The sequence below is a fragment of the Salvia hispanica genome, chromosome 3 (genome assembly GCF_023119035.1).
Source record: "Salvia hispanica cultivar TCC Black 2014 chromosome 3, UniMelb_Shisp_WGS_1.0, whole genome shotgun sequence".
Taxonomy (NCBI): Eukaryota; Viridiplantae; Streptophyta; class Magnoliopsida; order Lamiales; family Lamiaceae; genus Salvia; species Salvia hispanica.
This window is the reverse complement of record NC_062967.1, coordinates 25,213,103-25,239,607: the sequence shown is the minus strand read 5'-3', so window position 1 is coordinate 25,239,607 and position 26,505 is coordinate 25,213,103. Positions and strand designations below refer to the sequence as shown.

Here is a 26,505-nt window from a genome sequence, read left to right as displayed (position 1 = left end):
ACCGAAATTAAACTCGATGTGGCAAATTAGAACGTCAATGTGGGCATTGAGAAGGAAATAATGCATAATAATTAACGTTGTCATTTTATTAGGACTTCAAATTGAACAAAAATTCTCGAGGGTTAGTTCGAAGAAAGAATTTGAAATTGTCGACAACTACTTTGAACGATTTTTGTCTGTCACATGGATTTTTCTATGCTGAGATTACACAACAAGGTTCATTGACACTAGCTCATGAAATGGGAAGTTCGGCTCTACCATCAAAATTATGAAAGTACATAAAATAAGAAACCCTTTCTCAGCTTCTAATTGGTGCAAATTATTGTGAATTTGAATTTTGTTATTTCACTTTCAGCTACGACTCTCATTCTCGTATATGATGTACTGTGATTTACTCCATTCGTCCCATAAAAATATGACATATGATATGACATGAGAATTAAGACAAAAATAGTCTAGTAAGAGAGAGGAAAAGAAAGATAGTTAAAGACTTAGAGAGTTAGAGCAGTGACAGTGGACAGTGAGATTCCATCATTATTAATATTTTAATGATGATATTAGTTGTAAATAATTTGATTTATAAGAGTAAAAAGTTGAGGTAACTTTTCACAAATGGAAATTTTTGGACGGATGATAGTTGATTTTACTTTTACACATATTTGTATGCACGGAGTGAATATGTAATTATTCAAAATAATGTACGACCAAACAATAGTAAGTACTACTACTATTACAATAAAAAGTAAAGAAAAAAGACAATGAACGACCAATCAACAATGGACAAACAAGCAACTATTAAGCCAATCAGATTACTCTGTTTGATTTGTGTACTGTTGAGCATTATTTGTTACTTTACGTAGTCCTCGCAATCTGATTGGCTGGCCGGTAATCAAATAAGAATATAAACATTATTGTTTCATTAGAATTAATGATAGTGGGATTTATTTAATTATTGGTCTTGGGGCGACGTTAAAATTTTCATTATAAAATTATAAACCAATCACTTTCACCACTAGTGAAACAGTTGTTGCAGCGTCTACTAAGATTATTATCCCTTTTTCCTATTGGCTATCATCGCAGAGATCAGAAAACTTGGAGAAATATTAGTAGTAAATTCGAAAGTTTATGCACTTTTTCGATAAAAAAAAAAAATTAAAGTAGGAAAATTGCTACTCCTAATACCTAAATAGGATGGTTCATGGAGAGGGGACCATGTTTAAAATACTACTCCATATTAAAGTTGGTTATAACGACATATGTCAAGTCAATATAAGTTAAGTGAAAGGTTTAAATCATGGAATATGATATTATGTTGTTTTCACATGGGGGCATGTTTCATTATTTCAATAAGCCAATTTTACAATGGGCTGCAGGCCATCAACTTTGGCATTTCCAAAATGTCATTCTTAGCTTGATTTTTTTATTTTATTTTTACCTAGGGTCAATTTCTATGTAACTCAACCTATCAATTTTCTTTGAGCCAACAAAACCACTTAGTAAAACAAGAAAGTTTAATCAGTAAGTTTAAGGGCATTCGAAGGTCAAATTTATTTGTACATCCATGTTTTTTATTAAAAATTTTAATTACATCTATACATCATGATCTTCTAATCGAAAAAATTATCTTGACTTAGGATTAAAAACTCATTTTCTAGATATACCAATATCAGCATGTACAGAAAAAACTAGAATTTCACTTGTATACTCCCTCGTTCTATAAAAATATGGGCAATGAATGAGATTAAGACAAAATTGATTAAGTAAAAGAGATGAGGAGAATTGTATGGTAAAGTAAGAGAGAGAAGGAGAATGGTAGTTAACGTAGTGTTAGTAGATAATGAGACATACATTATTAAATTGATATAATTTTTTAAAATGGAACGCACATATTTTTGTGAGACGGATAAAAATGGAAATTGCACATATTTTTGTGGGGTGGAAGGAGTATATAAAATAAAATTTAATGAATGTTGAGTTGGGAATAGTAATTATCTTACTCCTTTTATGTCGGAGAAAAGGGATGCTGGTACATTTTATGGAATGTTACTTCCTTTTCCTTGTGACTTGAAAAAGGTTAACATACATTCTTTAAGAGAAATATAATAATCTCCATTTCATAATAACTTGCTTCAGTCTACACAATAATAATGTCAATAGTTCTCTTGCTAACAATTACAAGATACCTTGAAATTTGACAATATATAAAGATCTAACCTCTTCGAAAATTGGCTTAAGAGTACATTTGAAATCATAATGTATTTCTAAGTAATAGGCAAATGCATGATTAATTTCAATGAAAGCCATATTTCTTAATTTGGTATTCGTTATATTGAAAAGAGAAATTTCCAATCATGTACTTTGATGATAAGACAATATTTTACACAAAATTTCAAATATTTGAAAATATTATAAGAATAAATTTTTTTTAACGGGATTCTAATTTGGATCTTCCCTTATGAAATAATGTTTCATTTCGTAACTAATTACTACTCCATACTTAATAAATATTAGGGGTGGCAAATCGTGCGTGTTGTGTCGTTATCGTGTCGACACGATAACAACAAACACGAACACGACCCGTTAAGAAAACTCCAAACACGAACACGAACATGACCCGCTACCCTCAGACACGAACACGACACGAACCCATTAACGACACGAACCACTTCGGGTCAACTCGACACGATAACAACACATATACGACACAACACGATAACAACACATATACGACACAACACGATAACAACACTATAATAATAATATTATAATATATTAATATTATTTCTAATATGAAAAATTTTAATTTTAATTTTAAATTTTTAAAATTTTAAAATAAATAAAAATAAAATTAATATTATATATACTTAACGTGTAATACGAACACGACACGAACATGACACAAAATAATATTATAGTATACTTAACGTGTAACACGAACACGACACGAACACGACACGAAATTTTCGTGTCCTTATCGTGTCGACACATAAGGACATGAACCCAATAAGCTTTGACACATACCCATTAATTCCGTATGGGTTCGTGTCGTGTTATCGCGTCGTGCCAAAAATTGTCAGCCCTAATAAATATGCATAATTACTTCATCAATCCATTTTTTAAAATAAGTGCAATTACTTCTCTTTGATAAGAAGAGTTTGGACGCAGATTGGCGACAGCATACTCACCCGTCATTGCTTACCTAATTATCAATTATTTTGGATTTTTAATTAAAAAACCTAAATAAAAAATTGCTCCTACTTTGTATGAATGGATATATTGTTTCAAATATACCATATGAAATGTCAAGTTGCAAAAAAATAGGTTGGGAGGAAATGTGAGGACCATTTAATAGTTGGGATAATAATGTTATTATAATTGCCGAATTCTCAAGTCATCCTAAGTATTACTCCCTCCGTCCCAGATAATTCGTCCCAGTTTTCCATTTCGGTCCATCCCACATGATTTGTCCCACTTCACTTTTACTATTTTTGGTAGTGGACCCCATATTCCACTAACTCATTCTTACTCACATTTTATTATAAAACTAATATATAAAGATAGGACCCACATTCCACTAACTTTTTCAACCCACTTTTCATTACAATTCTTAAAATCCGTGCCCGGTCAAAGTGACCCGAATTATCCGGGACGGAGGGAGTAATTACTAATAATTAAAATTATTAATAATTAAAATTATTAGTGTTGTTTTTATGATTTTGGTGATATACATGTTGTAAGGTGGCATTGCATAATTTGTTGCGAATGTAAAGTATGTGCGCTTCGTCGCTGAGTGAAGTGATGGAACTCAATTTAAAATTTTAATATAAATTGCTATCGTTTGTTTCTAATATTAGAATTAAGTGGACTACTTGTATTTTTTATGTTTCTTTTTGCAATAGCCAATTAACATCTTTCAACTTTGAGGAACCTTTCCTTTTACGAATTAAGATAATGTTTTTTTAGAATTTGGGCTGTGCCTACTACACTTTACTGTATTATTTATTTTTTTCACTTCCTATTGTGAAAATTCTCACTTTCTATTTGCAGTGGATTTTTTTTGGATTGAGCATTACAACTCAAATCATTAAATTGCAGTTGCCAATTTGCCTTTATTAAAGAAGTGAATAGCGACGTAGATAATATTTTTAGATTAACTCAGACACTTTTTGACACAAAATTAATAAATGTAATTATATCTATTTTATAAAACATGTCTGAAAATGACATTTAATTGACCGCAAACGGGAAATTTCAGTTTTTAGATTAAACTAGTATCACCCACGTGCGATCCACGACCCATTCTCTTTTATTTAAACTTATTTTATACTGTAAAATGATTTCATAAATTTATAAAAATGTCATTGTATGAAATCTAAAATCATAAATATATAAAATAAAAATAATTATTAAAAAATATAAAATCAAACAAAGAAAAAAAAGCACATATACCGAATGAGAAACAATATTATTATTTCAAATTCTAAACTCATATAACCAAATAAGTTTATAAACTAAAAATTGCACACAAATCACATATCATTTAAATCACTTTGATCTATAATACAAAAGATCAATCACGAACACATGTCAATAAAAATAATGTATAAATATATATTAGAAGATAGTCAAATCGATCAAAATTATCAACAAAAATACAGCAAAATAGCATGGAATATACAACCGATATGCATGCATTTAGCCGGAAAAAAAAACTGGTTGCACACCCTAATAGTATTCCCGCATCGCCTACTTCCCGTGTAGTTGCTACTACCCATACCACGTCCAGGAAAGACAAATGAATAAGAGCTGCCACCAACCTAAGTTTCATATAGAGCGCTACATGAAAAAATTATACATTCGACACTTCACAATAGTACATGAAGAAAAGGAAAAAAAATCACATAATTAAGCTCGACACTTCAAAACATAAATCACTTCCACCATAAAGACCTGCAAAGAGAACAACATAAACAACACGAAGAAGAATTTGAAAAGGCCGTGTTCATGCACGGCCGCAGCAAAGAGGGCCACCCCGTCTACTACAAAGTACAAAATTATTTGTTCTTTCTCTAGCATCTCTAGTACTCAAAACTGTATTTGGGAGCACGGCCGAAGAGTATAAATTGTAACCCTCCAATCTTAAACTCCTGCATCATTATAAAGCATGAAACATATTTAAGAGTTAGAAAACCAATTAGATTTTGTTTTCAAAAAGTATAAAGACATTATACAGAAGTCCTACTCCTAAAAATACAACCTAAAAATGTAGAGAGTTTGAGAAAAGGGAAAATACTTTTGTAGTTGTGTAATTTCATCTACAATTCTATGTCATTTATAGTCACAAAATGAGAACACAAGGAGTCATGGAATTAACACGACATAAATTACAAAATTAAGATGGTGGAAGTTATAAGACAGGCCATGGAAAGAATTAAAATGGCATAATTGGAATGTAACTCCTCTTATTATTAAAGAAAATGTATTAAGTGCAACATTACCACTAATTATATCACTAATCCACTAACTACGGAAATTAAATAATCAACTAACACTTAATCACACGTGTTATATATTTTTAATTCATCTAATATCTATTTTAAATGGCCATTTCCCTAAATACCTCTAAAATTCCTCTTATTTTCCTAAACACCCCCAAAACTCCCCTTATATATATGTATAGATTGGACACCATTACATGATTTGAGATCCAATTTACATAATTTTAAGAATACGAGATCAACGCATGAGAATTTTTTCATTTTAAGAGATTTTTTCTTGTTTTTCTTCTTTTCTCTCACAAATTACGTGAACCGACCAAACTGTCTATTACCTTATCTTCTATTATTCCATCGCGAGACGATCGGGAGATCTATCCAATCACCGACTAGTTGATACTGAGTTCATAATTGTCCACTGATAGAGAGAGGACCAAGATGAGGACGAGGAGAAAATTGTGAACTCGCCAGTGATTGGATCGATCCTCCGGATCTGTCTCGAGGACTAAGAGATAATAAGTCTAGTGCCAATTTGGTCAGTTTAAGTATTTTGCAAGGGAAAAGAGGAGAAAAAAGACAAAATTTCGTAAAATGTAGAGTTTGCATGCCCCGGTTCGATATTCTGGAAAAGGGTAAAAATATGTAAAATATTGAGAATGGAATAGGACGGAGAAACCTCCATTGAAGGAGGATGAATGAGAAACTGATACGAGAGGGAGGAGAAAAGGGAAAATATCTTTATTGACTACATTATGAAAAAGTTGACTACAATTTACAATAAAATGCCTTTTATATATAGGCCGAGAATAAAAGCTAAACTAAAACCTAATTATATTTTATTTTCTAATTCTAATAAAATATTAAAAAACGGTCCAATTTAATCCAAAAACCTGAAATCTCCCTTGAAGTATTGACTTTGTATCAAGAACAAGCTTAATTTAGGTGGTCTCAAATAGAATTAGACAGAAGCTGCTTTCAATGCAAACATATTGATAATGCAAATCTACGAATTGGGTTAACAAATTATAACATTTTATTTTTAAAACTGCGAGTCCAAACAATCAAGCTTGATGAATGAAGCATCATTGATTAATCTACACCTTTCTAATATACAAGAGAAATCCAGTTTACATTCCCTGCCATTCCTATCCAGGAAAAAAAATTATGAGCAGAGATAGCTTTGCTCCTCTACATACAATTAACAATGGAGGAGAGCTCTGTTTTTCACCAAGACAAGTGTTTCATCGCCTACTTGACTCCCAAATTCCTCTTTGACTGCTCCGTATCCGCCTTCACACTCTGCTGTTCAGCCACGAAATTATGTTCTCCATGATCTCTTCCTTCTCTCGTTCGAAAAGCAGATCGTGCAAGAGCCCTTCGTAGAGCATGATGTTTTTGTCGCTCGATGAAGCCTCCTTGTACAGCTTCTGAGATGCTTCGGGGTCGGATACTGAATCGTCACTCCCGTGGAGAACAAGAAACGGTGCTGCCAGCCTGCTCAAGTTCTGCTGCAAGTATGCAGTTATCCGAAGAATTTCGTAGCCTGTTCTTACTCTGATAGCTCCAGTGAATACTAGCGGATCTGAATATTTTGCCACTAGTGCGTCTGGATCCCTTGAGACCGCGACGCCCCTCTTGTTTGCTGCACTGAATTGGAAACGAGGAAACAGGAAGGAAAACACCGGAGCAAGCACCTGAAATTAAATAGGTATAGTGCTTCATGCTAAAAGCTACATGAATATGTTATCATATTTCGTTTTGAAGAATAGGTCTATTAGGATTGATGATTAAACCAAGATTTGAACTTACAGCAAATATTGGATGGGATGGCTGTACTCCTATGGCAGGTGAAGTGAGTACGATGCCTGCTAGGTGCTGTTTCACTTTCGGATCAAGTACGGTCTGCTCGTCATGTAACATTCATCAATTAGGGGTAAGATAAAGGGACTTGTAACTGTGACAGTGTAAAAATAATTAATAACATATTCAAATACTACCTTCAAGATTATAGCTCCACCAGTTGAATGTCCAAAGCAGAAGCATGGGAGTCCTGGATTTTCAGCTAAAACCTTGCTGAGAAACAATTTCTGTTGACAGTAGAAAATGGGGGAATCAGAGAAAAAAATATTTGGAGTTCTGTACTTATTCGCAAAACTTAGTTATATCTGTACAAAAGAGAAGATAATACCATATCATTAACTGCATCATCAAGAGAATGAACATAGGCGTGCAATCCATCGCTGCCACCATGCCCTGGATCACGGTAAATTATTAGATCTATCTCATATGCAGTGCTTGTGTCGTATAACAAGTAAAATATCCAGCATAAAGTTCTGCAAGCTCTGCACATCGAAGTGCCTTACTCACAATAGACACTGAGTTATTAAAACCATCAAAAACACATTTATGCTTATGAATCAAAGCCAAAACCAACTACACATAAGACCAAAATCTGATCCAAAGGCTGTGGAGTACCATGAAGGTGGTTTTTGAACATGGAAAATTTATTCATCGATGATTCAGTGTCCAATTTCTTTCCCTCTAATGCAATACCTTATTTGAAAATTTTCCTTAACTGGGGCAATTGTAATACCTTACTTGACAAATTCACTTAACTGGGGCTATTGTTACATCGCTACATGCATTCGCTAGTATGGAGGAATTATGAGTGTATAAGCAGATATCCATGTCATTTTTCCCTTTTGTTAAAAAGTTTTCCTTGTCCAAATTTCAGAAGCATTGGACGCTTCTATCAATTATCACATTTAAGGTAGATGTAAAGACTCAAATAACAAGCTTACTCATGAAGGAGGCTTTGCATGGTACTTTTAGGCACCAAGTGCATCCACATTGAAAAATATTCATCCCCTGCAACATCCAAATAGATATGCATGGTTGAATTCTATCACATCTAGACTATAAAATAGTAAAACAAACAGGGCTTTCACTGACGTGATCATCTAGTATTTGAAGAAGGCAAAGGATGCTTGTTGAAAAGGATCGAGGAAGACTAATCTCCACCTAGCATTGAAATGATCGTATCTTCTCAGAAAATATGCTGACAATTTTATTTGTAAAACAGCAAGGAAGATTTTGTCAATGCCACGCTATAACAAATGACTTCTCATCCTGCAATGCTGTCCTCTCTCACACACACACAAAAAAAAAACTTCTTTCACAAAGATAAACATATTCTTCTTTAATTGACCAAGGTCCATAAAATGTGCGGTGTCTGGCTAGGAAATACCAATTCGAACAGTAATTTCAACTCACCAACCCAGTCCATTCCATAAACTTTGAAACCATTTGCGTTCAGTTTCTTGGCAAACGCATCATATCTTCCATTGTTTAAAAAAAGATACACACATTTAATGCACGTAAGTAAAATTAAAAATGAAAAAATCAAATTGTCAGAATTTTGAATCAGGATTCATGACCATTTCTATGCTCTAGTTAGGCAGACCTGTGTTCGTTTAGACCATGCAAGAGAATGACCAGCCCCCTGCATCAGAAAACAAACACGATAAACTCTGGACCAAGAAGAATTGTACAAATTCAAGAAAATTTGGAACCACAAAAAAGAGGAAAGAGGTATTGCAACAATAAGGTGCACATTGTAGCATGAAGTTCTTAGTAGAAATGTGAAGAGAACTGTGCACCATGCATAAAATAACCACTTGAATTCATTAGTCGTGACGTAAATCGCATCACAGGCAATCCTTATTAGTCATATACGCACATGCACCAATTAATAAAGCAATTAACTTCTGTGCTTATTTCAATTGTCTATCAGCCTTAGATTTTTTAATGAATAAAGGAAGAATGATATGTGAATTGAGTACTCTACTACTGCAGATTTGAACTATGATGGAATTTTGAGTTGTCTACAACTCAGCCGTTACTCTTTTAAGGCTGTTAACACTACCAGATCTTCACAATATCTTAGAGATGAGAGCCAGATAAATTAAAATCATGTGCATGAACAAAATAATGGAGTCCAGCTTTCAGTTTGATATTGAGCATCAGTTATTATTAGTGAACTAGGGCCTAAGAAGTATAAGTAAAAACAATAGAATGTATGTTGGAAATTAATTATTCACGTTGCCAATCTTGCTGAACTTCTATAAAAATGGTAGACTGGGATGACTTGGTTATAACTTATAGCAAGTCTTTGAAGCAAATCAATCAAATAAGCCATCAAATTCCGTGGAAGTTAAAACATGTTACAGCACAAGAGGCTTATGACCAACTTGCTGTTTTGTTGTTCTCATTAAGATGAAAAAGTAAGATGCTTCTTCTACAACTAACCTATCCAGCATCCTTCTTATTAGTGAAGTCAGGAAAGAAAAGTCAAACCCTTTCTATCAGCTCCAGTCCGGATTAGCTCAAAATATAAGCAATCATCAATTGCTCTAAAATTGAGAGAAGTGCCAGGAAATCCCAATAATTATTCCAAATGAATATAAATTTCCAACAAAGACTTTGCACATGAACCATACTTTTGAGGTTTTTATTTCAATAACCCAGTCAATCGTTTCATATTCAGAAAAAGAAAAGGAAACATAGAACATTTATTTTCCTTCAATGAGTTCGCAATAAAGGCTTGTACACCAACGGATGTGGCCTATTCCAATTATAGCAGTAGTAGTAAGTTTTTGTTTTGAGGGAATTTAATACTATGTTCTTTTGTGTATGTAGTTAATTTTAGTGATGCGTAAATAGAAACATGATGATGCATATAAAAGATTAATTATCTACCATAGTAAAATCAAATCATCATATAAAATTACAGAAAAGATATGAATTGAGCCAAAAGAGGCGTCCACGATTGAGTAAAATTGGTGTCACCTCTGGACGTAATAAACAACGAAGAGTCCCTGGCCGTATAATCTCCGCCTCCATTATCCTCTTCCACCCTCTTAATCGCCATCGCCCTCCGCGCCGCCACGCTCTTCATCGGCACCCTCACCACCTTTTCCTCCGGATCGGAACGGCAGGATGAGGATAAGGAAAAGCGCGCACGCTCCTCAGCGAACGCAGAGACGACAGAGCGCTGATCCTCCCGCACGCGCCTGATGTCCGCCATTCTGGTTTTCACGAGTATCGGTTTGGGATAACAGTTTTTCATCGTGATTAATGGAGCTTTGTTGAATTTTTTATCTCGGATTTACGATTGCGCTAATATTTTGAATTGAAATTCTAGGTTTCGGAAATTCCGAGCAAATCATATGGAGTACCAGAAATTAAGTGAGAGATTGGTCGATGATTCGCAACCTTCAAAAGTTGGTTTCAGTGATTCCGACGATAGCGTAATTCCTACTTTAAAACAACGGAATTGAAAACAAACACGCAAATATTTACTGATTTACAAATGCAAATGCATTGAAGAGGTGAATAAATTAGATTGAGATATGGATATGGATTTGTGTTTTTGGGGGCGGAAGCGGAGCGAGAGATTGTGGGGATGACCCACGGACTGCCACGTGTACGAATTACCAAATGAAATGTGGACCCACACATCGCCACGTGTGATGTTAATTATTAAGATATAATTAATCGTCAATCACTACATTTAACAATGTAGTAAGAGCACTCCCAATGGTCTCCCTTATTTCTCCCTAACTCCTGCCACATCAGCACCAAAATTTATCCCCAGTTTTTAGCCAACTTTTAGCCAACTGCTCCAATGGTTTCTCCCTTATTTCTCCCTAACTCAACATTTCATTTTTACATCATCACTAATTTAATTGTTTTATTTTAATATATAATAAAGCTAGCTTATTTTAATTTATAAGTACAAAACAAATAATAGTAATAAAGTTCGTTGTATTAAACACGGGTACACATTACAACGAAGAAAATTAAAAAAAAAAAGTAGTACACGAATGGAAAAAAAAATCAAAAAAAAAATTCAAAGAAAAAAAAATTCAAGGGCGGTGGGCGCGGTTTCTATTTGCCCACAATTCTTCGATGATATCGTGTTGTAGTGCTTGATGGGCCTCCTTCTGGTGTATGTCCATGAACGCCTGGAACCGTTCATGTTCGTTGTGCGGTACACCCTGGCGGGCGGACTCGGTTGAGACACCACTCGATGATGCAACACTTGGGTCGTTGGTGACGTCGAGGACGCCTTCGTGTTCATCTTCGATGATCATGTTATGCATGATGATGCACGCATACATGATATCGGCAATATCCCCCTGGTAGAAAAAGCGCGTCGGGCCCTTTACCAGTGCAAATCGCGATTTGAGCACCCCAAATGCCCTCTCCACATCCTTGCGCGCAGGCTCTTGCGCTCGGGCAAAATACCTTTTTCTATCTCCGAGTGGGCATCTGATCGTCTTCAGAAACACGGGCCATTGCGGATAGATGCCGTCAGCCAGGTAGTACCCCATGTTATGCACATTGCCATTGGCCGTGAATTCGATGGAGGGGCCTAACCCGTTGATCCGCTCGTTGAAAAGGGGCGAGGAATTGAGAACATTTAGGTCGTTGTTCGACCCGGCTATACCAAAATAAGCATGCCAAATCCAAAGCCGTTGGTCGGCAACGGCTTCAAGAATGATGGTGGGATGCGTACCTTTGTAGCCGGTGGTGAACCGGCCTCGCCACGCGGTTGGGCGTTCTTCCACTGCCAGTGCATACAGTCGATGCTGCCGAGCATCCCCCGGAAAGCCGTGGGTCCTCCAGGTGCCAATCCAGTAGGAACCGGCAAGGGCCACCGCGTCCGGCGAGCGAAGGTAGTGCTCCCCAAATATCTCTCGCACGCCCCGACAGAAATTCTTCAGCACTCGTTGCCAGTCGTCTCGCCGCATTGCATATACTCATCGAACATGTCGGCGGACCCTCCGTATGCCAACCGCCGGATGGCAACAGCAGCATTTCGTAGGGGCGATAGTCCGGGCTTCCCTGCTGCGTCTCGCTGGAGCCGGAACTCGGGGTAACGCGCGGACAACGCATTAACAATGCGCAGGAAGAGGGAGCGGCGCATTCCGAACCGGCGACGAAATACATCTGCCGGATAACGTGGTTCCTCCGCGAAATAATCGGCGAACAGCCGATCGTGCGCACCAGTGTGGTCGCGAGGGATGTATCGGCGCCGCCGGCGGATTGGCCGTTGGGGGGGTGGCTGCTGCATTCGAGCGATCTCGCTTTGTATGCGGCGGGAGATATAGTTGTTGATTGGGTTGTTGGCAAAACCCGCTACATCCCATCCGGTGGGAGCGGGAGGTACCTCTTCTTCGGAAGAAGAATGTGATATTTCCTCGTCGGACTGAGCACGAGACGATGAATCAGAACTCATTTAATAAAGATGGAGAGAAAAAAGATTGAAAATTTGTGTGAATGAAGTTTGTGGGTGATGAATGGAGGAAGAGGATGAAATATTTATAGGGGTGGAATTTAGAATATGACCGTTGAAGGAAAAAAAAAAAAAAAAAATTTTGATCATCGCCGGATTATCGCCGAACAGCTCCCCACAGTGGCCGGCGATGATCCGGCGATTTTTCGGCGATAAAACGCCGCTTGGCGTAAATTCGGTAGGAAATTCGCCGAAAAATCGCCGACCTTCTCCCAATGGCCGGCGATAAGTCGGCGATATCCGGCGAAAAATCGCCGGATTATCGCCGTCGCCATTGGGAGTGCTCTAACATGTTTATTTAATGATTAGTTAGGGACTACATAAAAAGATTTAGATGAATGATATTTTTTTAATACTATTTGGCATCTTTTAGTTAATCTGCAAATAATTCCAAATGAGGAAAATCGAATCTACTAATTAATCCTCAATCTGTTCTTATTCAGTAGTATACAAAATGAAGTAAAAGATCTGTCTTTTAACCATCCATTTATGATTTATCACATCCCATCTTTAACTTGATGACAAACATAATTGATTAGTGATTACTGCACTTAAAAATGCTTTTTCTTCATTTTGCTAATTACAAAAAGAATTAATGCATGCCATAGCTGCTTCACGAGTATTTCATTGAATTTTGTTGCATTGTGAAAGTTGAATCTTTATTCCTTTTTGTTACATTGGTGCCTATATATATACATACTCTTAATTGTTAAGTACATATTTATGAATGAGTAATCATCCCATAATGGCTCATTTGTTTTATAGCTCCTTATTTATATGGCCACTACTGCTAATGACTTGCTTCTCTCTGAAACTTCCAAGCAATGTAATGGAACTTCCCAAAATCCAGCATCTTAGCAAGAGACACGACGATTTGATTGCGTTTTTGGTGGTGGGAGATTGGGGAAGAGATGGGGATTTCAACCAATCTAGAGTTGCTACTCAGGTCTATTTGTTTCCTGCTTATATTTACTTTTGTATTTACTCACAATCTGAGCTTCAACTAGTTGATGATATGAAAAGTGGTAGAAACATGTTGATTCAGCAAGATTTTGGTTGATGTGAAAACTGGTATACATTTATGCAGATGGGATATGTTGGGAAGAAACTGGGAATTGATTTTGTGATCTCCACCGGTGATAACTTCTACGATAACGGATTGAAGGGTGTGGACGATCGAGCTTTTAAAACATCATTTAGTAATATCTACACTGCCAAGAGCCTTAGAAAGCCATGGTATACAGGTAAAAAATCTCATATCTTGATCTGCTATATAAAGTCATATTGCTAATATTATGATGAAGAACAGTGTTGGGGAACCACGATTTTCTGGGGAATGTCGAGGCTCAGTTAAGTCCAGCACTTAAGAAACTTGACAAGAGATGAATTTGTAAGAGAAACTTCATGGTTCAAGCAGGTAGTGCTGCTGTTTCTCTCTGGTTCAATCTCTTGCCCTCACAAATCACTAATAACTTGTTCGTCTCTTTCTCTGGCTAGGATATGCGGATATCTACGACTCCGTTTGTGCAGAAGTACTTTGACAATCCTAAGAAGCAGAATTTTGATTGGAGAAATGTGTTTCCAAGAGAGGGATATCTCTCTTCCACCTTAAAAGTGAGTGCAACATCACAGATTCTTGATGTTTTTATCTTGACAATGACAGATGATAAACTTAAATTTAACTATGCTCACTTCAGAATCTTAATTTTTCATTGGAGAAATCCAAGGCACCTTGGAATATTGTTGTTGGACACCACACAATAAAAAGCATTGGATACCATGGTGACACGCAAGAAATGCTAGATCACATTCTCCCAATTCTTGAGGCACTTTCTTTAACACAAACACACAATATGCTCAGAGGTGGGAATTCAATAGATTGAATATATTTTGAAACTTGTTGTATAGAGTCACAAGGTGGATATGTACATCAATGGACATGACCACTGCTTGCAGCATCTTAGCAACGAGTGCGGGTGACTGCAGGTATGTTTCTAGAAACTTCTATTTTGGTTAATATAAGGGGTTATGCCCTGTTTTCTTTGACATGGTTGTTGTGAAGCAGGTCAATGCAGTTCCTAACAAGTGGGGGTGGTTCAAAGGCATGGAAGAATATAATTTATCATGGAATGCACAATGAGAGTATGATGCACTTCTATCATGATGGCCAAGGCTTCTTGTCTCTTGAGATTGCTTATGATAAGGCAAAGATAGCATTTTACGACGTTTCTGGGAGACCTCTTCATCGTCTCAAACTTCTGAAGTGAAACAAGAAGAAGCTGTTTACCCTAAGTGATGAAAGATATTTCAGCTGCTGTAAAATAATGGGGTGGATCATGGATGGCATGTGACATTCAGTAATGATTCAAATTAGTAAATAAACTGGAGAAGTCCAGTTCCATAATCACAAATTTGATAAAGACAAGGCAATGAAGAACATAAAAATTTAAACGGGAGAAGTAAACTTTACTTAGGATTTCGAATGTACAAAAATCTGGCAAGTGATATGGTTTCCCATAGATTATAGATAACATAACAAACATTGGACTGATTTAAAATAAGGTTACTATGTACAAGTCAAGTAGTGCAAGACAGCAGCATCTCGTCCTTTAAGTAAAACCATTATCGAGATCCTCAGTTGAACCACCATCACAGGGCTTAGTTTGCAACAAAATGGTACCTTGAATCGACGTAACTCTCAACATCCCAAAGGAAAGAACCAAAAGTCACAGCTTCCAAAACAAGTCTCCTCAGGCTGCCAAAGCTAATTTTGATTTCATCGTTTTGGGGATTAATGGTTCCTTCAGGCTTGACTACGATCTCAGGCCTACCAAATAATGCTTCCGTGTGTTTCTCAACGATGCTAATAGCTTCCTTAGATCTGATGGTTGCATATTTTTGAAGCGTCTCTCCATCAAATGACATAACATAAGATCGCAATCTGGATGGCTTTACCCCATCAACACCAACCCCAATACCAGCGCCTCCGGGAAAAGATGACATTTCTGGGTGAGGCTGAGCATTCCTGCGAAACTGATTAATGTCATCATCACTTGGTCTTGTTTCCTCCCATGCAACTTGTTCATCTCCATTATCAGTTCCCTCGGGAAGGACTTTCATACTCTTCTCCAACTGAAACCTTTGGTCTACACGTTTGAGGAAATATCCATACATTACTGAAGCAGCATAAACCTGCCCAACCCTTAGTTTGCTTATTTGAAGTACAGAGGTAGAGTCGCCAAGTCGGTTGCCAAGAATGAGAGACAGGTGGTTCTGGATCATCTCGTAAGCTTCAGGAGAGTGGAGGCGCTCCAATTTATCATCTTGGCCAGGCCAATTATCAACACGAACAGGACCATCGGGTGTTGATGGAGTGATTGTCGGAACCAGGGATACACTGGCATCCATGAATTTCTGTACCACTAATGCGTACAAGATCTCTTCCAGTGCCTTTTTTCTTTCATTAGCTTTAACCTCCGCAATTCTCCTATAATTGAAAGGAAGTAATGTCAAATTAAATCATAGTAATTGATATTCCACTTCAGTCTTCAGCAAAAAGATAATATCATAATCAAATAATGCCTCACATGAAAAATATTTGGCAGCTTAGAAATCCATTAGATTATGATCAATACGGTTTATGCATCGTGTACATATGGAATCACCTCGACAGAGATGTGGTTCTATTATTAAGCTGATAGCAACTTAAGTCGTAAGAGTTAATCTTGTTACCTGTATAAAACAAGATCAGTTCCAGATGCAGATGGCTCTTCCTTCTCTTTCTCTGCCTCACAGTCAGTTTGCAGCTGTTCAAGTTGCTGTTCTACAGCAGCAGGAACAAGATGCGGGTGACTTGCTAATATTTGAGAGAGAAATTGCCCTATCGGAGACTCCATCTGTAGAGGAGCAATGGGATATTCCGAACTGCCAGAGTCAGAAGGCTGCATAGAAGCTCTGGTGGCAGTACGCCTGCTGCTCAAATATCTCGCATTTTTGTTTCCTACCTTGAATTTAGAAACCAGTGGTGTTTTCTGCAGTTTACAATCCCAATTCAAATAAGTTATTTTGTCACAAGAGTACACTAGTTCATCAACCAAGTGAAAACAATAATAAATCCGCACACCAAAGCTTTATCACATTTACATTAAGTTGAATTAAACACAATGGATTAAGCACCTAATTTACAAGTTCTAACACAGAGCCAGATCAAAAAAGGTAGATTGATAAACTCCTCCAGATAATTATTCAATACAAAAGGCCAGATAAAATCACAACTTGTAAATCTCTTCAGCTCGGCCCAATAATTTCTCACTTTTTAAAAGAATCCTCCATTTTCTTCTCAAGACTCGTTTTTTATCTTACAAATAGGTCTACCATATAGATACAACATAAATTTCCCCAAACCAAAAGGAGCAGATTCACCCTCTTCAACTTAATTACACTGTTCAAAAGAACAAATTTAAGCTGAATCAGCAATTACCTTATCACGAACAAAATAATTGAAACATTTTCAACGGAATTCTAAAACAATTCATCCAAGGAAAACGGAAATCATTCTAATTAGCTCAGCCTAAATTAATCAAGAATTCTCGCCTCAAAAAACCAAAAATCACAGCGCAAATGAAGCAACCGATCAATACCTGAATCCAAGCGTTGGAGAGCACGGGCCTGGCATCGGATCTGTCCGGGCCGGGCCGGGAAGCCCAATTGGGTGAGATGCTGCAAATAGAAGCCCGAAAAGTAGCTACTGTTTCCATCCTGAATCAGTTGTGTGGATACTACCAGAGAAGCAAATGATCCTCAGAAACCCCAAAATCAAGTTGATCGGCAGATAATTTCAGTAGAGATATAAATACCTTGATGCGTTCGTCTTAAATGTTGACTGGAATGATGAATATTTAATCGTCGCTCGTTTCAAAACAGTGTCCTTCCTATTGTCCTATCTTTCAGTGGGAATCCCGTGTTTTTATAATCCTATCTTCGTCTCGGAGTTGTTCAACTATGTTTAATTACGAGAATACCCTGTAAGAGTATGTAACAAGAACAAGACAATCATGGATCAAAATTAGAGTGGCAGAAAAATATCAAAATATACTAGTCCCTCCGTCCCGGCTAAAATAACACATATCTTAGCCGGCATGAGATTTTATGAGTTATTAGTTAAAGTGTTTAATTAGAGAGAGAAAAGGTAAATGTAAGTACTATTAAAATAGAAAAGGAAGAAAGATAGAATATTTTAATAGAAGTGAGAAAAAGTGGTTGAGTGTATTAATTGGAGAGAGAAAGTTTCCGAAAAAGAAAAATATGTCATCTTAGTTGGGACAAACTAAAAAAAACAAAAGCATGTCATTTTAAGTGAGACGGAGGGAGTAGTAGTACTTACTTTATCAGATCAAAAATATCAATTTTTGATATAATCTGATTTTCAAAATGGCACATACCAAAATTTTTATAGATAACATAAATTACAGACTTTACATTCCATTTACTCATTTCACTTATATTTTATTGTAAAAATAATATATAAAAATAGGTTTTATATTTCAATGTATTTTGCACTTTCTTTCTTTCATACTAGTAATTCTTAAAACTCGTACAAAACTAAAATGAGACTTTTAACAGTAGGAGATGAAGTACTTCGATATTAAATATATTTATAATACAACGTACAATAGAATCGCAGCATATCATACTAAAATCCAATAGGTCGTAAAATTCAGTATACCAAAAATGTGGTATAGTATCAGTATAGAAATTGACAATATAGAAACTCTAATATACCGAAAATTTGAATAAAATGAATATACTCCCTTCGTCTCATAAATATTTGGATAGTTGGGATGACACGAGAATTAATATAGATTTGGTAAAGTAATACAGAGATAGAAAAAAAAGAATTATAATATTGTTAGTAGATAATAAGCACACCTTATTAGAGAGAAGGAAGTTACTAAAAATAGAATAAAATATTTTTATATGACATTTTAAAATTAAAAATATCTATTTTTATGCGACGAAGTATGATTTTTACTCCTATCAAATTATGTCTATGGCAGCGTTGGTAAGATATATTGTACCAACCCATCGCTCAAAATTAAGTATACGTAAACGGCTCACAGGGCTACTATTGTAATTTGATATATGAAGGATCTTTTGTGATTGGATCTAGCAAGTCGTGGAAATTTCTGGATAACAAAAATTGGGCCCACTTCTCATGGTTCAATTTTAAGAAATTATAGTTTGAGCACATTTTTGGTGGTTGGAGTGGAACGGAACGTCTGTGGAAATTGCGGTGGAGGTGTTAAACTTGGATACCATTTCCAGTCATCGTGGTCTGTGTATTGCTACACATATCATTAAATATCTTACAATTGGCATGTTTTACATGAATCCACACCACACATACATTTATGTACAAGAAATTGACATAATATTCTTTCATATTCAAATTGAAAATGCTGTTAAAGACAATGAATAGGTATTCACAACTCCTATTCATTAATGCGATCCAAACTCAAACTTTTACTTTTAGTGTGACACACAATAAGAGCTATCTCCAAGGCCGAAGGTACATTAAAAAAAAAAATATCATCTATATACCTCCTCAAAAAGTGAAATATACTCTATTAAAAAGAAACATATTCCAAAAGAAAAAGGTATATAAACACTAGAAAGGTAAATGATCTTTTAAACATAAAATAATAATACAAAACGCATTAAAAAAACATAAAATGTAATACTTTCTCAAATACCTTCTCCCTTGGAGAATAATTTTTCATGAAAAGAAGACAAATATGGTAGTTATAAAATTTTACCTCTCCATTGATGATGAGGTAAAGATACCTCTTCAAAATGAGAAAAGTATAATACCTTCTCAAATACCTCTCCTGTTATGAACTTGAATCCTTAGAGTGGATTCTAACTCCAAAATATAAACCATACGTATGAAAACTAAACAAAAGGAAACATTCTATTACTTGTTTTTCATGCCATGCTTGAAAGAGTATAGACGAATGACTAACCAACTAACCAATCCACTAATTCATTAACTATGAAACTAAATAATCGACTATCCATTAACTATGATGGAAACATGATTAAATAACCGATGAAATGCTAAATCATATCACATATTTGTATCATCTCCTTTTAGAGAATAATTTTTCATGGAAAAAAGATAAATATGATAGTTATATTAGTTTACCCCTCTTCGGAAATCCCTCTCCTTGGAAATGCTGTAACACAATCGACTTGAGGGGATATCCAACTGAAAGTGTGTGATATCAAAGAGAAGACCATATTGATTATTGACCGACTTTAGCCAATCTATATATATTTATTTTTGTACAAAATGTGAACGTGTATAAGCTAAATATAATTAGTCTTTCTTATTTCAGAATTGATGTTTTCATTTTGCCCTCATATCAAAGTCAAGTACTCATGCCTAATTTGCGACGAGAAAATATAAGTAGCTCTAACTGAATTTAATGTGCAGCCAAATTGGAGTTATAGTGTGTTTAATTAATTTAATTGTGATGGCCTCTATAAAGCTAGCACAATACAACCCAAACTCTCCAAGGATAATAATAATAACAATAATAATAAGTATTCTTTTTTTAATTAGTTACAGTTGGGACCAACACTTATTTGTGATGGACTAATTTATGACTACTAATAATGATACCTCTTTAATTGTTGAATAAACGTTGGGTTCAACAATTGTGCACTACTCATAAGTCATAAGTATTCAGCAGTTGTTATTACTTATTATTCATTCCTAGGTGATTTAAATATAAGTTGAAAGGCCATCTTTAGGTGTTATTATGTAGCTTTGATTTTCTGATTATGTGAAACTAATTCTTATAATTACTATAATGTTTCAATCAGCCTACCAACTCCAAATAAAGAACTAAATAAATCAAACACCCATTACACCAGACCAAATCATATATGTCATCATTTTTATTCACTGCTTGGCTATACTTCTTGCTGAACTAGCTAACAATAGTTTAGAGCCTCTTTTGACTTTTGTTAAAATATTATGGCTTTCATTTTCTAATTAGGTGAGCAAAAATGGCTACTTCAACAAGTCTACAAACCCACCAATTTTTTAAACCTCTTGATAATTATAGTCACAGCTTAAATCACATTAGTGTTTGAAGTTTGAACATATAGATTCATATCTCTATCAATTTATCAATCACAATATAGTACTGTATACAATAAAATATGTAACCAATCTTAAATTAACTGTGGTTTAGAGAATCCCCATGTCCTAATCGTTGCAGAAAGTCAAGTTAATGCCGTTAAAATGACTTCATTTCTTAAGACACATTGAAATCTACTGTCTTTAAATACCGTCGATCACTCCTAGCTAGCATATTACACACAAAGGCTGAAGCTATTAGTTGTTTTACTGTTGAAGAATCGAGAGGGGATGGCCGAGTCTGTTCCGACCACGACCAGTGGCGATGGACCTTTTAGTTACGCAAAAAACTCAGATTTTCAGGTCACATTTGTTTTTAAATAATCGCTTTCCTTCCTTAGTTTAACAGTTTGCCCTTCCGTTGTACTATTTAACAGGATTCTTAGATATGAAACACTGCACAAATCTAAGCTATGTATAAAGATATCTGTCTTCTCAAATCTTGATTTCACACGTAAAGTCTCTTTTACTAGACGTTTAGTTACAAGTGAGAGGAGTAAGGGGGTTTAGCAACTACCAAATTAAGTATATGTTTTTAAATTTTAAATTTTATTAAAATTGTTCGAAATCATCTTTAGGTCTTTCTTTTTTAACACTTTTTTTTTGGAATTGAAAAAGCCAAAGGGGCTGGCGCAGATGAAAACCATTTGTCAGAGACATGCGGATTAAAAGAGGCTGAAATTGAAGAAAAAAAAGGAACTTCACATATTTATTTGAGACAGTCAAATAAAAAGGCCAAAAAGCATCTTACTTTCAATTTCGTCTGATACTTAATAAATGTTTCATTTCATTCTTACTATTTTATTAAATAGATCTCATATTTCATTATATTATTCCAGTAACAATTATTATAAAATTAATATATAAAAATAGGATGATTGCAATAGTGATGATAAATGCATAACTGATGGTGCTCATGATGCAGAAAGACAGTGCAAATTTGGTGAAGGAGATGATCCATGAAGCCATCATCGAAAAACTGGACGCAGACATGTCGAGCTCAGTCAGCCTCGTAGATTTAGGATGCTCCGTGGGTCCAAACACATTCCTCGCCGTACAGAATATGATAGAAGCACTCCAAACAAAAACAAGTGCTTCGCAGCAGCTCGAGTTCGAGGTTTTCTTCAACGATCACGCCGCCAACGATTTCAACAAGCTCTTCGCCTCCCTCCCGCAGAGCAAATACCACGCGGCCGCTGTGCCAGGATCATTCCACAGCCGCCTCTTCTCCCGCGGCCGCATCACTTTGGCCTATTCTTCCTTCACTCTTCACTATCTCTCCAAGGTGCCGGACGAAATCATCAACACCAAATCACCCGCATGGAACGAGGGCAGAATCCACTACACTAGCCCAGGTCCCACCGAAGATGACCCACTTTTCTCTTTTATTTGTCCCAACCCATTACTAAAACAATACAAACACATTTGTATCTACTTTATTCGTCTCCACTTAACATACAAAATAAAGTTTCATAAAATCCCGTGCTGCCCAAGGAAGGAGTCATCTTCCTTGGGACGAAAGGAGTAATAATTCTTCCACAATGAACGAAGAAAAATACGAGTAATTATTTTTATCTGCAGACGCGTCCCCACATGTGGCGAACGGATATTTGGAGCAGTTCAAGAGGGATTTGAGGGCTTTCCTTAGTGCGAGAGGAGAGGAGATAGTGAAAGGAGGGTTAATGTTTCTGATCATAGCTGGATTAGCAGAAGGCCTCACTCACTCGCAGAGTTCTTACGCTGTAATCTTTCGTCTTCTTGAATCTAGCGTACTGGAGCTAGCTAATGAGGTGATCGTGATCATAATGAATCTAAGTAAGAAAAAAATGAATTGGATTTGCATATTTTACGAAACATGTGTGTATATTGCAGGGAGTGATCGGGAAAGGTGAAGTCGATGGGTTCAACTTGGCGTTTTACTTCCCATGTATGGGGGAGGTGAGGGAGGTGATAGAGGAGGACGGGTGTTTCAGCGTCGAGAGAGCGGAGATGGTGAATCCGAGGTCGAATATTAGTGCACGTGCCATTGTAGGCCACCTGAGAGCTGGGATGGAAGGAAGCTTTAAGGAACACTTTGGAGAGAGTGTGATGGAGAAAGTGTTTGGAAGGGCTTTAGACAAAGCTGATGAGGTTTCCGACCTGTTGGAGGCGTCCCTGCGCGACTCACCTCAACTGTTTTACGTCTTGAAACGTAAATAATTTACCTTCACGTTAGTATCAACTGTTCGATCCATGTTTCAATCAAAGTAGCCCAAGAGAAGACGAATATAATGTTGAGTTATGGTCCAAATGGAGGCAGTGTTTGTATTGAAATCGAATTTATAAAATAAAAATATCTATTATGCAAATCCAGATTTTATATAGTAGATTTTTCTAGAATTATGTAATCAATATATATAATTATAGTAAAATTATTTATATGCGGAGTAGAATTTTCTAAATATAGATATTATTAATTTATTAAATATTTAGATTTTTATAGAGAAAATTCTAGTTATATAAAATATGAAAGAATAGAATACAGAATTCTAGAATATATGAAAAATGCATATATAGGGGTGCACTATGATGCCACCAACATCATACCACCAATATAGTCCGTTAGATCTCATTTATGGACGCCTAGGATTAAGTTTCGTGAAAAAATACGGGTTTACGGGTTTGCAGTCTACTGTATTGGATATTGTAGTCGTGGTAAACTGTAAAATTGTTGTGGTAAGACTGCAATATTCAATGAACAACACTGCAATCTAGTAACGTAAAATTAGAAATTTCCTATTTTTTTCCCTCCGTGTTTTTACATGTGGCAGCATGACAAGCACACGATTTTCAGATCCAATGGTCTAAAATGGTGGTATGGTGTTACAATAAAGAGGGTTGTCATCTTAATACATCCCTGCATATATATATATATATATATATAGAGTTGTGATCAATATCGAACACCCAACTAATGACCAAATCTTGTCCTATCATTTTATAATCTCGTGGCTATAATTAATTTACCATAATTCAATATTTATTTTAAAATTTTTTGTTGAAAGGTATATTGGAAAATCAAATTATTTCCATACACAATACGTGATTTTTCATTTTTTTTCAATCTCACAATTTTCCTTGCAATCTTCTCCCAATCTCCTTCAATATAATCTCCATGAATATTCAATGGCGATCTGCCTCAATTCGTGATCTTTCTCAATTCTTGTTTGTATCTAAATATTAATCTCTGATATGTACACTACAAAACAAAAAGCTATTTACCGAGCACCAAAGTGCTCGGAAAAAAGGGCGATATTGCTCAGAAAATAGGGATATACCGAGCACTTTCCGACCACTTTAGGTGGTCGTTATTTGATTCGTCGACATTTTTCTTTTGTTTTCCGAGCACTTGAAGGTGCTCGACAAATTGGTCAACCATCCCTTCGGATGTAGCAAGCATTTGCATGTGCTCGGAAGTGGCAAGCACAGCTATGTGCTCTATATTTTTGAGAGGTTTTAGGAAATATTGAGAGCATCATCACTGCCTTTGGGTGTAGCGAGCACCTCCATGTGCTCGGTAGTGGCTAGCAAAGCAAGGAAATACGAGCACGTGCTCGGCAGATTGGTTATTTTTGCAATTCTGGACTTATTTTTAAAATATATAAATTCTATATTTTTAATTATTTTAAAAAGTTAAAAATTATTACATGAATACAAAAGTAAACAAAGTTCAAATAACATTAAAAAGCAAAGATTGTTTTACAAATATATAATATAAGATTCTTTCAAAATTAAACTAAATACACATTTTTCATTTGTACGATTTTTCATTCAATTTGCTTTCTTCACGATGTTCTTGAAGTAAAGAGGACTCACCGAAAAAGAATGATCAAGTCATCGTGAGATTGAATGTCAAACTAATTTTTAGATGTAATATTTCAACAAAGTAAAGATACAACCAAGTACAAGAAATTACTCAAAGAGCTGCTTCACTTCCCAATTGCCTAGACTTTCCAAGTTGACCTGTTTACAGAGCAATTAGAATCAACACGAATAGGCCTACAGCCAGCCAAAAATACTTCTAAAGAGAATTATCAACCATATGTAGTGAATAAAACAATCACACATAACACTATAAAATACAATAATCAAAATTTCACTAGCGTTATATTTACTGATAACAAATATAATGTAATAATTTATTGTTGTTGTTGAATAATTATTAATTATTTTTTTATATTTTTCGAGCACATATATGGTGCTCGGCATTTTCCAAGCACATACTCCCTCCGTCTCACGTTACTTGAGTCACTTCATTTTCGCACTTAACTACTCCCTCCGTCCCACAAAGATTGTCCCATTTTGACGGGCACGGGTTTTAAGAAATGTAATGGAAAATTAGTTGAAAAAGTCAGTGGAATGTGAGTCCTACTTTTATATATTAGTTTTATAATAAAATGTGAGTAAGAATGAGTTAGTGGAATATGAGGTCTACTACCAAAAATAGTAAAAAGTGAAATGGGACAAACTTTATGGGACGGACTGAAATGAAAAAATGGGACAATCTTTGTGGGACGGAGGGAGTATATTATTCTCTTTCTTACTTTACTTTATCTCCACTTTAACTATTTATTATTATTTTTTCAAAACGAGTGCGAAAAAGAAGTGACTTAAGTAACGTGGTATGGTGCTCGGCATTCCTTAAAAATATTGATAGTATATATTCAAAATAAATTTTAATATTTGCGAACACATGTATGGTGCTTAAAATGGTGAATGATCTGCAAATTTTTATTTATGCAAATTTTCTGAGAAATTGCTTCAAAATATTGACATGTTTTAAATTCTTGTTGTTGAATAACAATAATCATTTTTTATATTTACCGAGCACATATATGGTGCTCGGCATTTTCCAAGCACATATGTGGTGTTCGCAACTATTGCTTTAAAATATTGACATGTATAAAGAAAAAAATATTGACATGGGGATGTGTTAAAATGACAACCCATCTTAAATAACACCATACCACCATTCATAGCCAATCATTTGTACACGTGGACGAATAATCAGCTACCATGTGGCAATCATAAAAAATTCGCAAGATTTACGTGGACTGCAACATCCAATACTCTAGACTAGCATATATAATATTGCATTCTAACGTGGTGTCACAGTGTCATTTTAAGAGTGTTATCATTTTAACGCACCCCTATTGACATTTCTTAAATTCTTGTTATTGTTGAATAATTAAATATTTTAAATATATACCCTAGAGGTTATGATCAATTGCTAACTAATTAACAATCTAAAAATAAGACCAATTCTTAGCCATTAGATTAATTGATCTAATGGTTAAAATAATGACAAATGTATTATATTTTAAATTTAAATAATTAGTAAATAATTTTTTAAAGGGTATTAATGTCAATTCTCTCTCATCAAAATCATCTCAAAACTTTAAATT

The 26,505-nt window shown here is 35.4% G+C and overlaps 6 protein-coding genes across 9 annotated transcripts; 2 read left to right on the top strand and 4 right to left on the bottom strand.

Moving 5' to 3' along the window:
- Nucleotides 1–6,562: 6,562 nt before the first annotated feature.
- LOC125211158 (monoacylglycerol lipase-like) lies at nt 6,563–10,877 on the bottom strand. 4 transcript variants are annotated; one of them, XM_048110866.1, is made up of 8 exons: nt 10,344–10,877; nt 8,959–8,997; nt 8,448–8,516; nt 8,297–8,363; nt 7,684–7,748; nt 7,493–7,582; nt 7,305–7,397; nt 6,563–7,189 (listed from the first exon to the last, which is right to left on the bottom strand). In XM_048110866.1, the coding sequence occupies exons 1-8, from the start codon at nt 10,395–10,397 to the stop codon at nt 6,788–6,790; spliced, it is 879 nt and encodes a 292-aa protein (XP_047966823.1). In that variant the 5' UTR covers nt 10,398–10,877; the 3' UTR covers nt 6,563–6,787. The 4 variants fall into 4 exon arrangements, with proteins under 4 accessions (XP_047966823.1, XP_047966827.1, XP_047966825.1 ...); XM_048110870.1 differs by lacking the exon at nt 8,448–8,516 and having other exon boundaries at nt 8,933–8,997; XM_048110868.1 differs by lacking the exon at nt 8,448–8,516.
- On the bottom strand, nt 10,772–11,890 carry LOC125209682. The gene is made up of 2 exons (XM_048109270.1): nt 11,457–11,890; nt 10,772–10,811 (listed from the first exon to the last, which is right to left on the bottom strand). Exons 1-2 carry the CDS (start codon nt 11,888–11,890, stop codon nt 10,772–10,774), a joined length of 474 nt encoding a protein of 157 aa, XP_047965227.1.
- A 389-nt stretch (nt 11,891–12,279) lies between these two features.
- LOC125209681 lies at nt 12,280–12,798 on the bottom strand. Its single transcript, XM_048109268.1, has one exon. It carries the CDS (start codon nt 12,796–12,798, stop codon nt 12,280–12,282), a length of 519 nt encoding a protein of 172 aa, XP_047965225.1.
- An 886-nt stretch (nt 12,799–13,684) lies between these two features.
- Nucleotides 13,685–15,122, top strand: LOC125209680 (purple acid phosphatase 7-like). The gene is made up of 7 exons (XM_048109267.1): nt 13,685–13,801; nt 13,943–14,099; nt 14,165–14,199; nt 14,353–14,469; nt 14,553–14,681; nt 14,764–14,831; nt 14,921–15,122. Exons 1-7 carry the CDS (start codon nt 13,685–13,687, stop codon nt 15,120–15,122), a joined length of 825 nt encoding a protein of 274 aa, XP_047965224.1.
- A 172-nt stretch (nt 15,123–15,294) lies between these two features.
- Nucleotides 15,295–17,846, bottom strand: LOC125213751 (UV-B-induced protein At3g17800, chloroplastic-like). Its single transcript, XM_048114464.1, has 4 exons — nt 17,712–17,846; nt 17,496–17,633; nt 16,588–16,886; nt 15,295–16,342 (listed from the first exon to the last, which is right to left on the bottom strand). The coding sequence occupies exons 2-4, from the start codon at nt 17,610–17,612 to the stop codon at nt 15,514–15,516; spliced, it is 1,245 nt and encodes a 414-aa protein (XP_047970421.1). The 5' UTR covers nt 17,613–17,633; nt 17,712–17,846; the 3' UTR covers nt 15,295–15,513.
- Nucleotides 17,847–21,218: 3,372 nt separating this feature from the next.
- LOC125216767 (loganic acid O-methyltransferase-like) lies at nt 21,219–23,409 on the top strand. Its single transcript, XM_048118531.1, has 4 exons — nt 21,219–21,364; nt 21,987–22,416; nt 22,643–22,851; nt 22,934–23,409. The coding sequence occupies exons 1-4, from the start codon at nt 21,293–21,295 to the stop codon at nt 23,258–23,260; spliced, it is 1,038 nt and encodes a 345-aa protein (XP_047974488.1). The 5' UTR covers nt 21,219–21,292; the 3' UTR covers nt 23,261–23,409.
- Nucleotides 23,410–26,505: the final 3,096 nt, after the last annotated feature.

Excerpts from the sequence above, each read along its gene's own strand:
- LOC125209681 (XM_048109268.1), bottom strand. The coding sequence starts at position 12,798 with ATGAGTTCTGATTCATCGTCTCGTGCTCAGTCCGACGAGGAAATATCA.
- LOC125209682 (XM_048109270.1), bottom strand. The coding sequence starts at position 11,890 with ATGGGGTACTACCTGGCTGACGGCATCTATCCGCAATGGCCCGTGTTT. Across the intron at positions 10,812-11,456 it reads CACGATATCATCGAAGAATT|GAATTACGCTATCGTCGGAA; the intron begins GTGGGCAAATAG and ends GTTTTAAAGTAG.
- LOC125213751 (XM_048114464.1), bottom strand. The coding sequence starts at position 17,612 with ATGGAAACAGTAGCTACTTTTCGGGCTTCTATTTGCAGCATCTCACCC. Across the intron at positions 16,887-17,495 it reads TCTCCAACGCTTGGATTCAG|AAAACACCACTGGTTTCTAA; the intron begins GTATTGATCGGT and ends TGTAAACTGCAG. Across the intron at positions 16,343-16,587 it reads ACTGATCTTGTTTTATACAG|GAGAATTGCGGAGGTTAAAG; the intron begins GTAACAAGATTA and ends TTTCAATTATAG.
- LOC125209680 (XM_048109267.1), top strand. The coding sequence starts at position 13,685 with ATGGAACTTCCCAAAATCCAGCATCTTAGCAAGAGACACGACGATTTG. Across the intron at positions 14,100-14,164 it reads TAGAAAGCCATGGTATACAG|TGTTGGGGAACCACGATTTT; the intron begins GTAAAAAATCTC and ends GATGAAGAACAG. Across the intron at positions 14,200-14,352 it reads ATTTTCTGGGGAATGTCGAG|GATATGCGGATATCTACGAC; the intron begins GCTCAGTTAAGT and ends TTCTCTGGCTAG.
- LOC125211158 (XM_048110866.1), bottom strand. The coding sequence starts at position 10,397 with ATGGAGGCGGAGATTATACGGCCAGGGACTCTTCGTTGTTTATTACGT. Across the intron at positions 8,998-10,343 it reads GTTGTTTATTACGTCCAGAG|GGGGCTGGTCATTCTCTTGC; the intron begins GTGACACCAATT and ends TTTCTGATGCAG. Across the intron at positions 7,749-8,296 it reads ATGCAAAGCCTCCTTCATGA|GGCATGGTGGCAGCGATGGA; the intron begins GTAAGCTTGTTA and ends ACCGTGATCCAG.
- LOC125216767 (XM_048118531.1), top strand. The coding sequence starts at position 21,293 with ATGGCCGAGTCTGTTCCGACCACGACCAGTGGCGATGGACCTTTTAGT. Across the intron at positions 21,365-21,986 it reads CAAAAAACTCAGATTTTCAG|AAAGACAGTGCAAATTTGGT; the intron begins GTCACATTTGTT and ends CTCATGATGCAG. Across the intron at positions 22,417-22,642 it reads AATCCACTACACTAGCCCAG|ACGCGTCCCCACATGTGGCG; the intron begins GTCCCACCGAAG and ends TTTTATCTGCAG.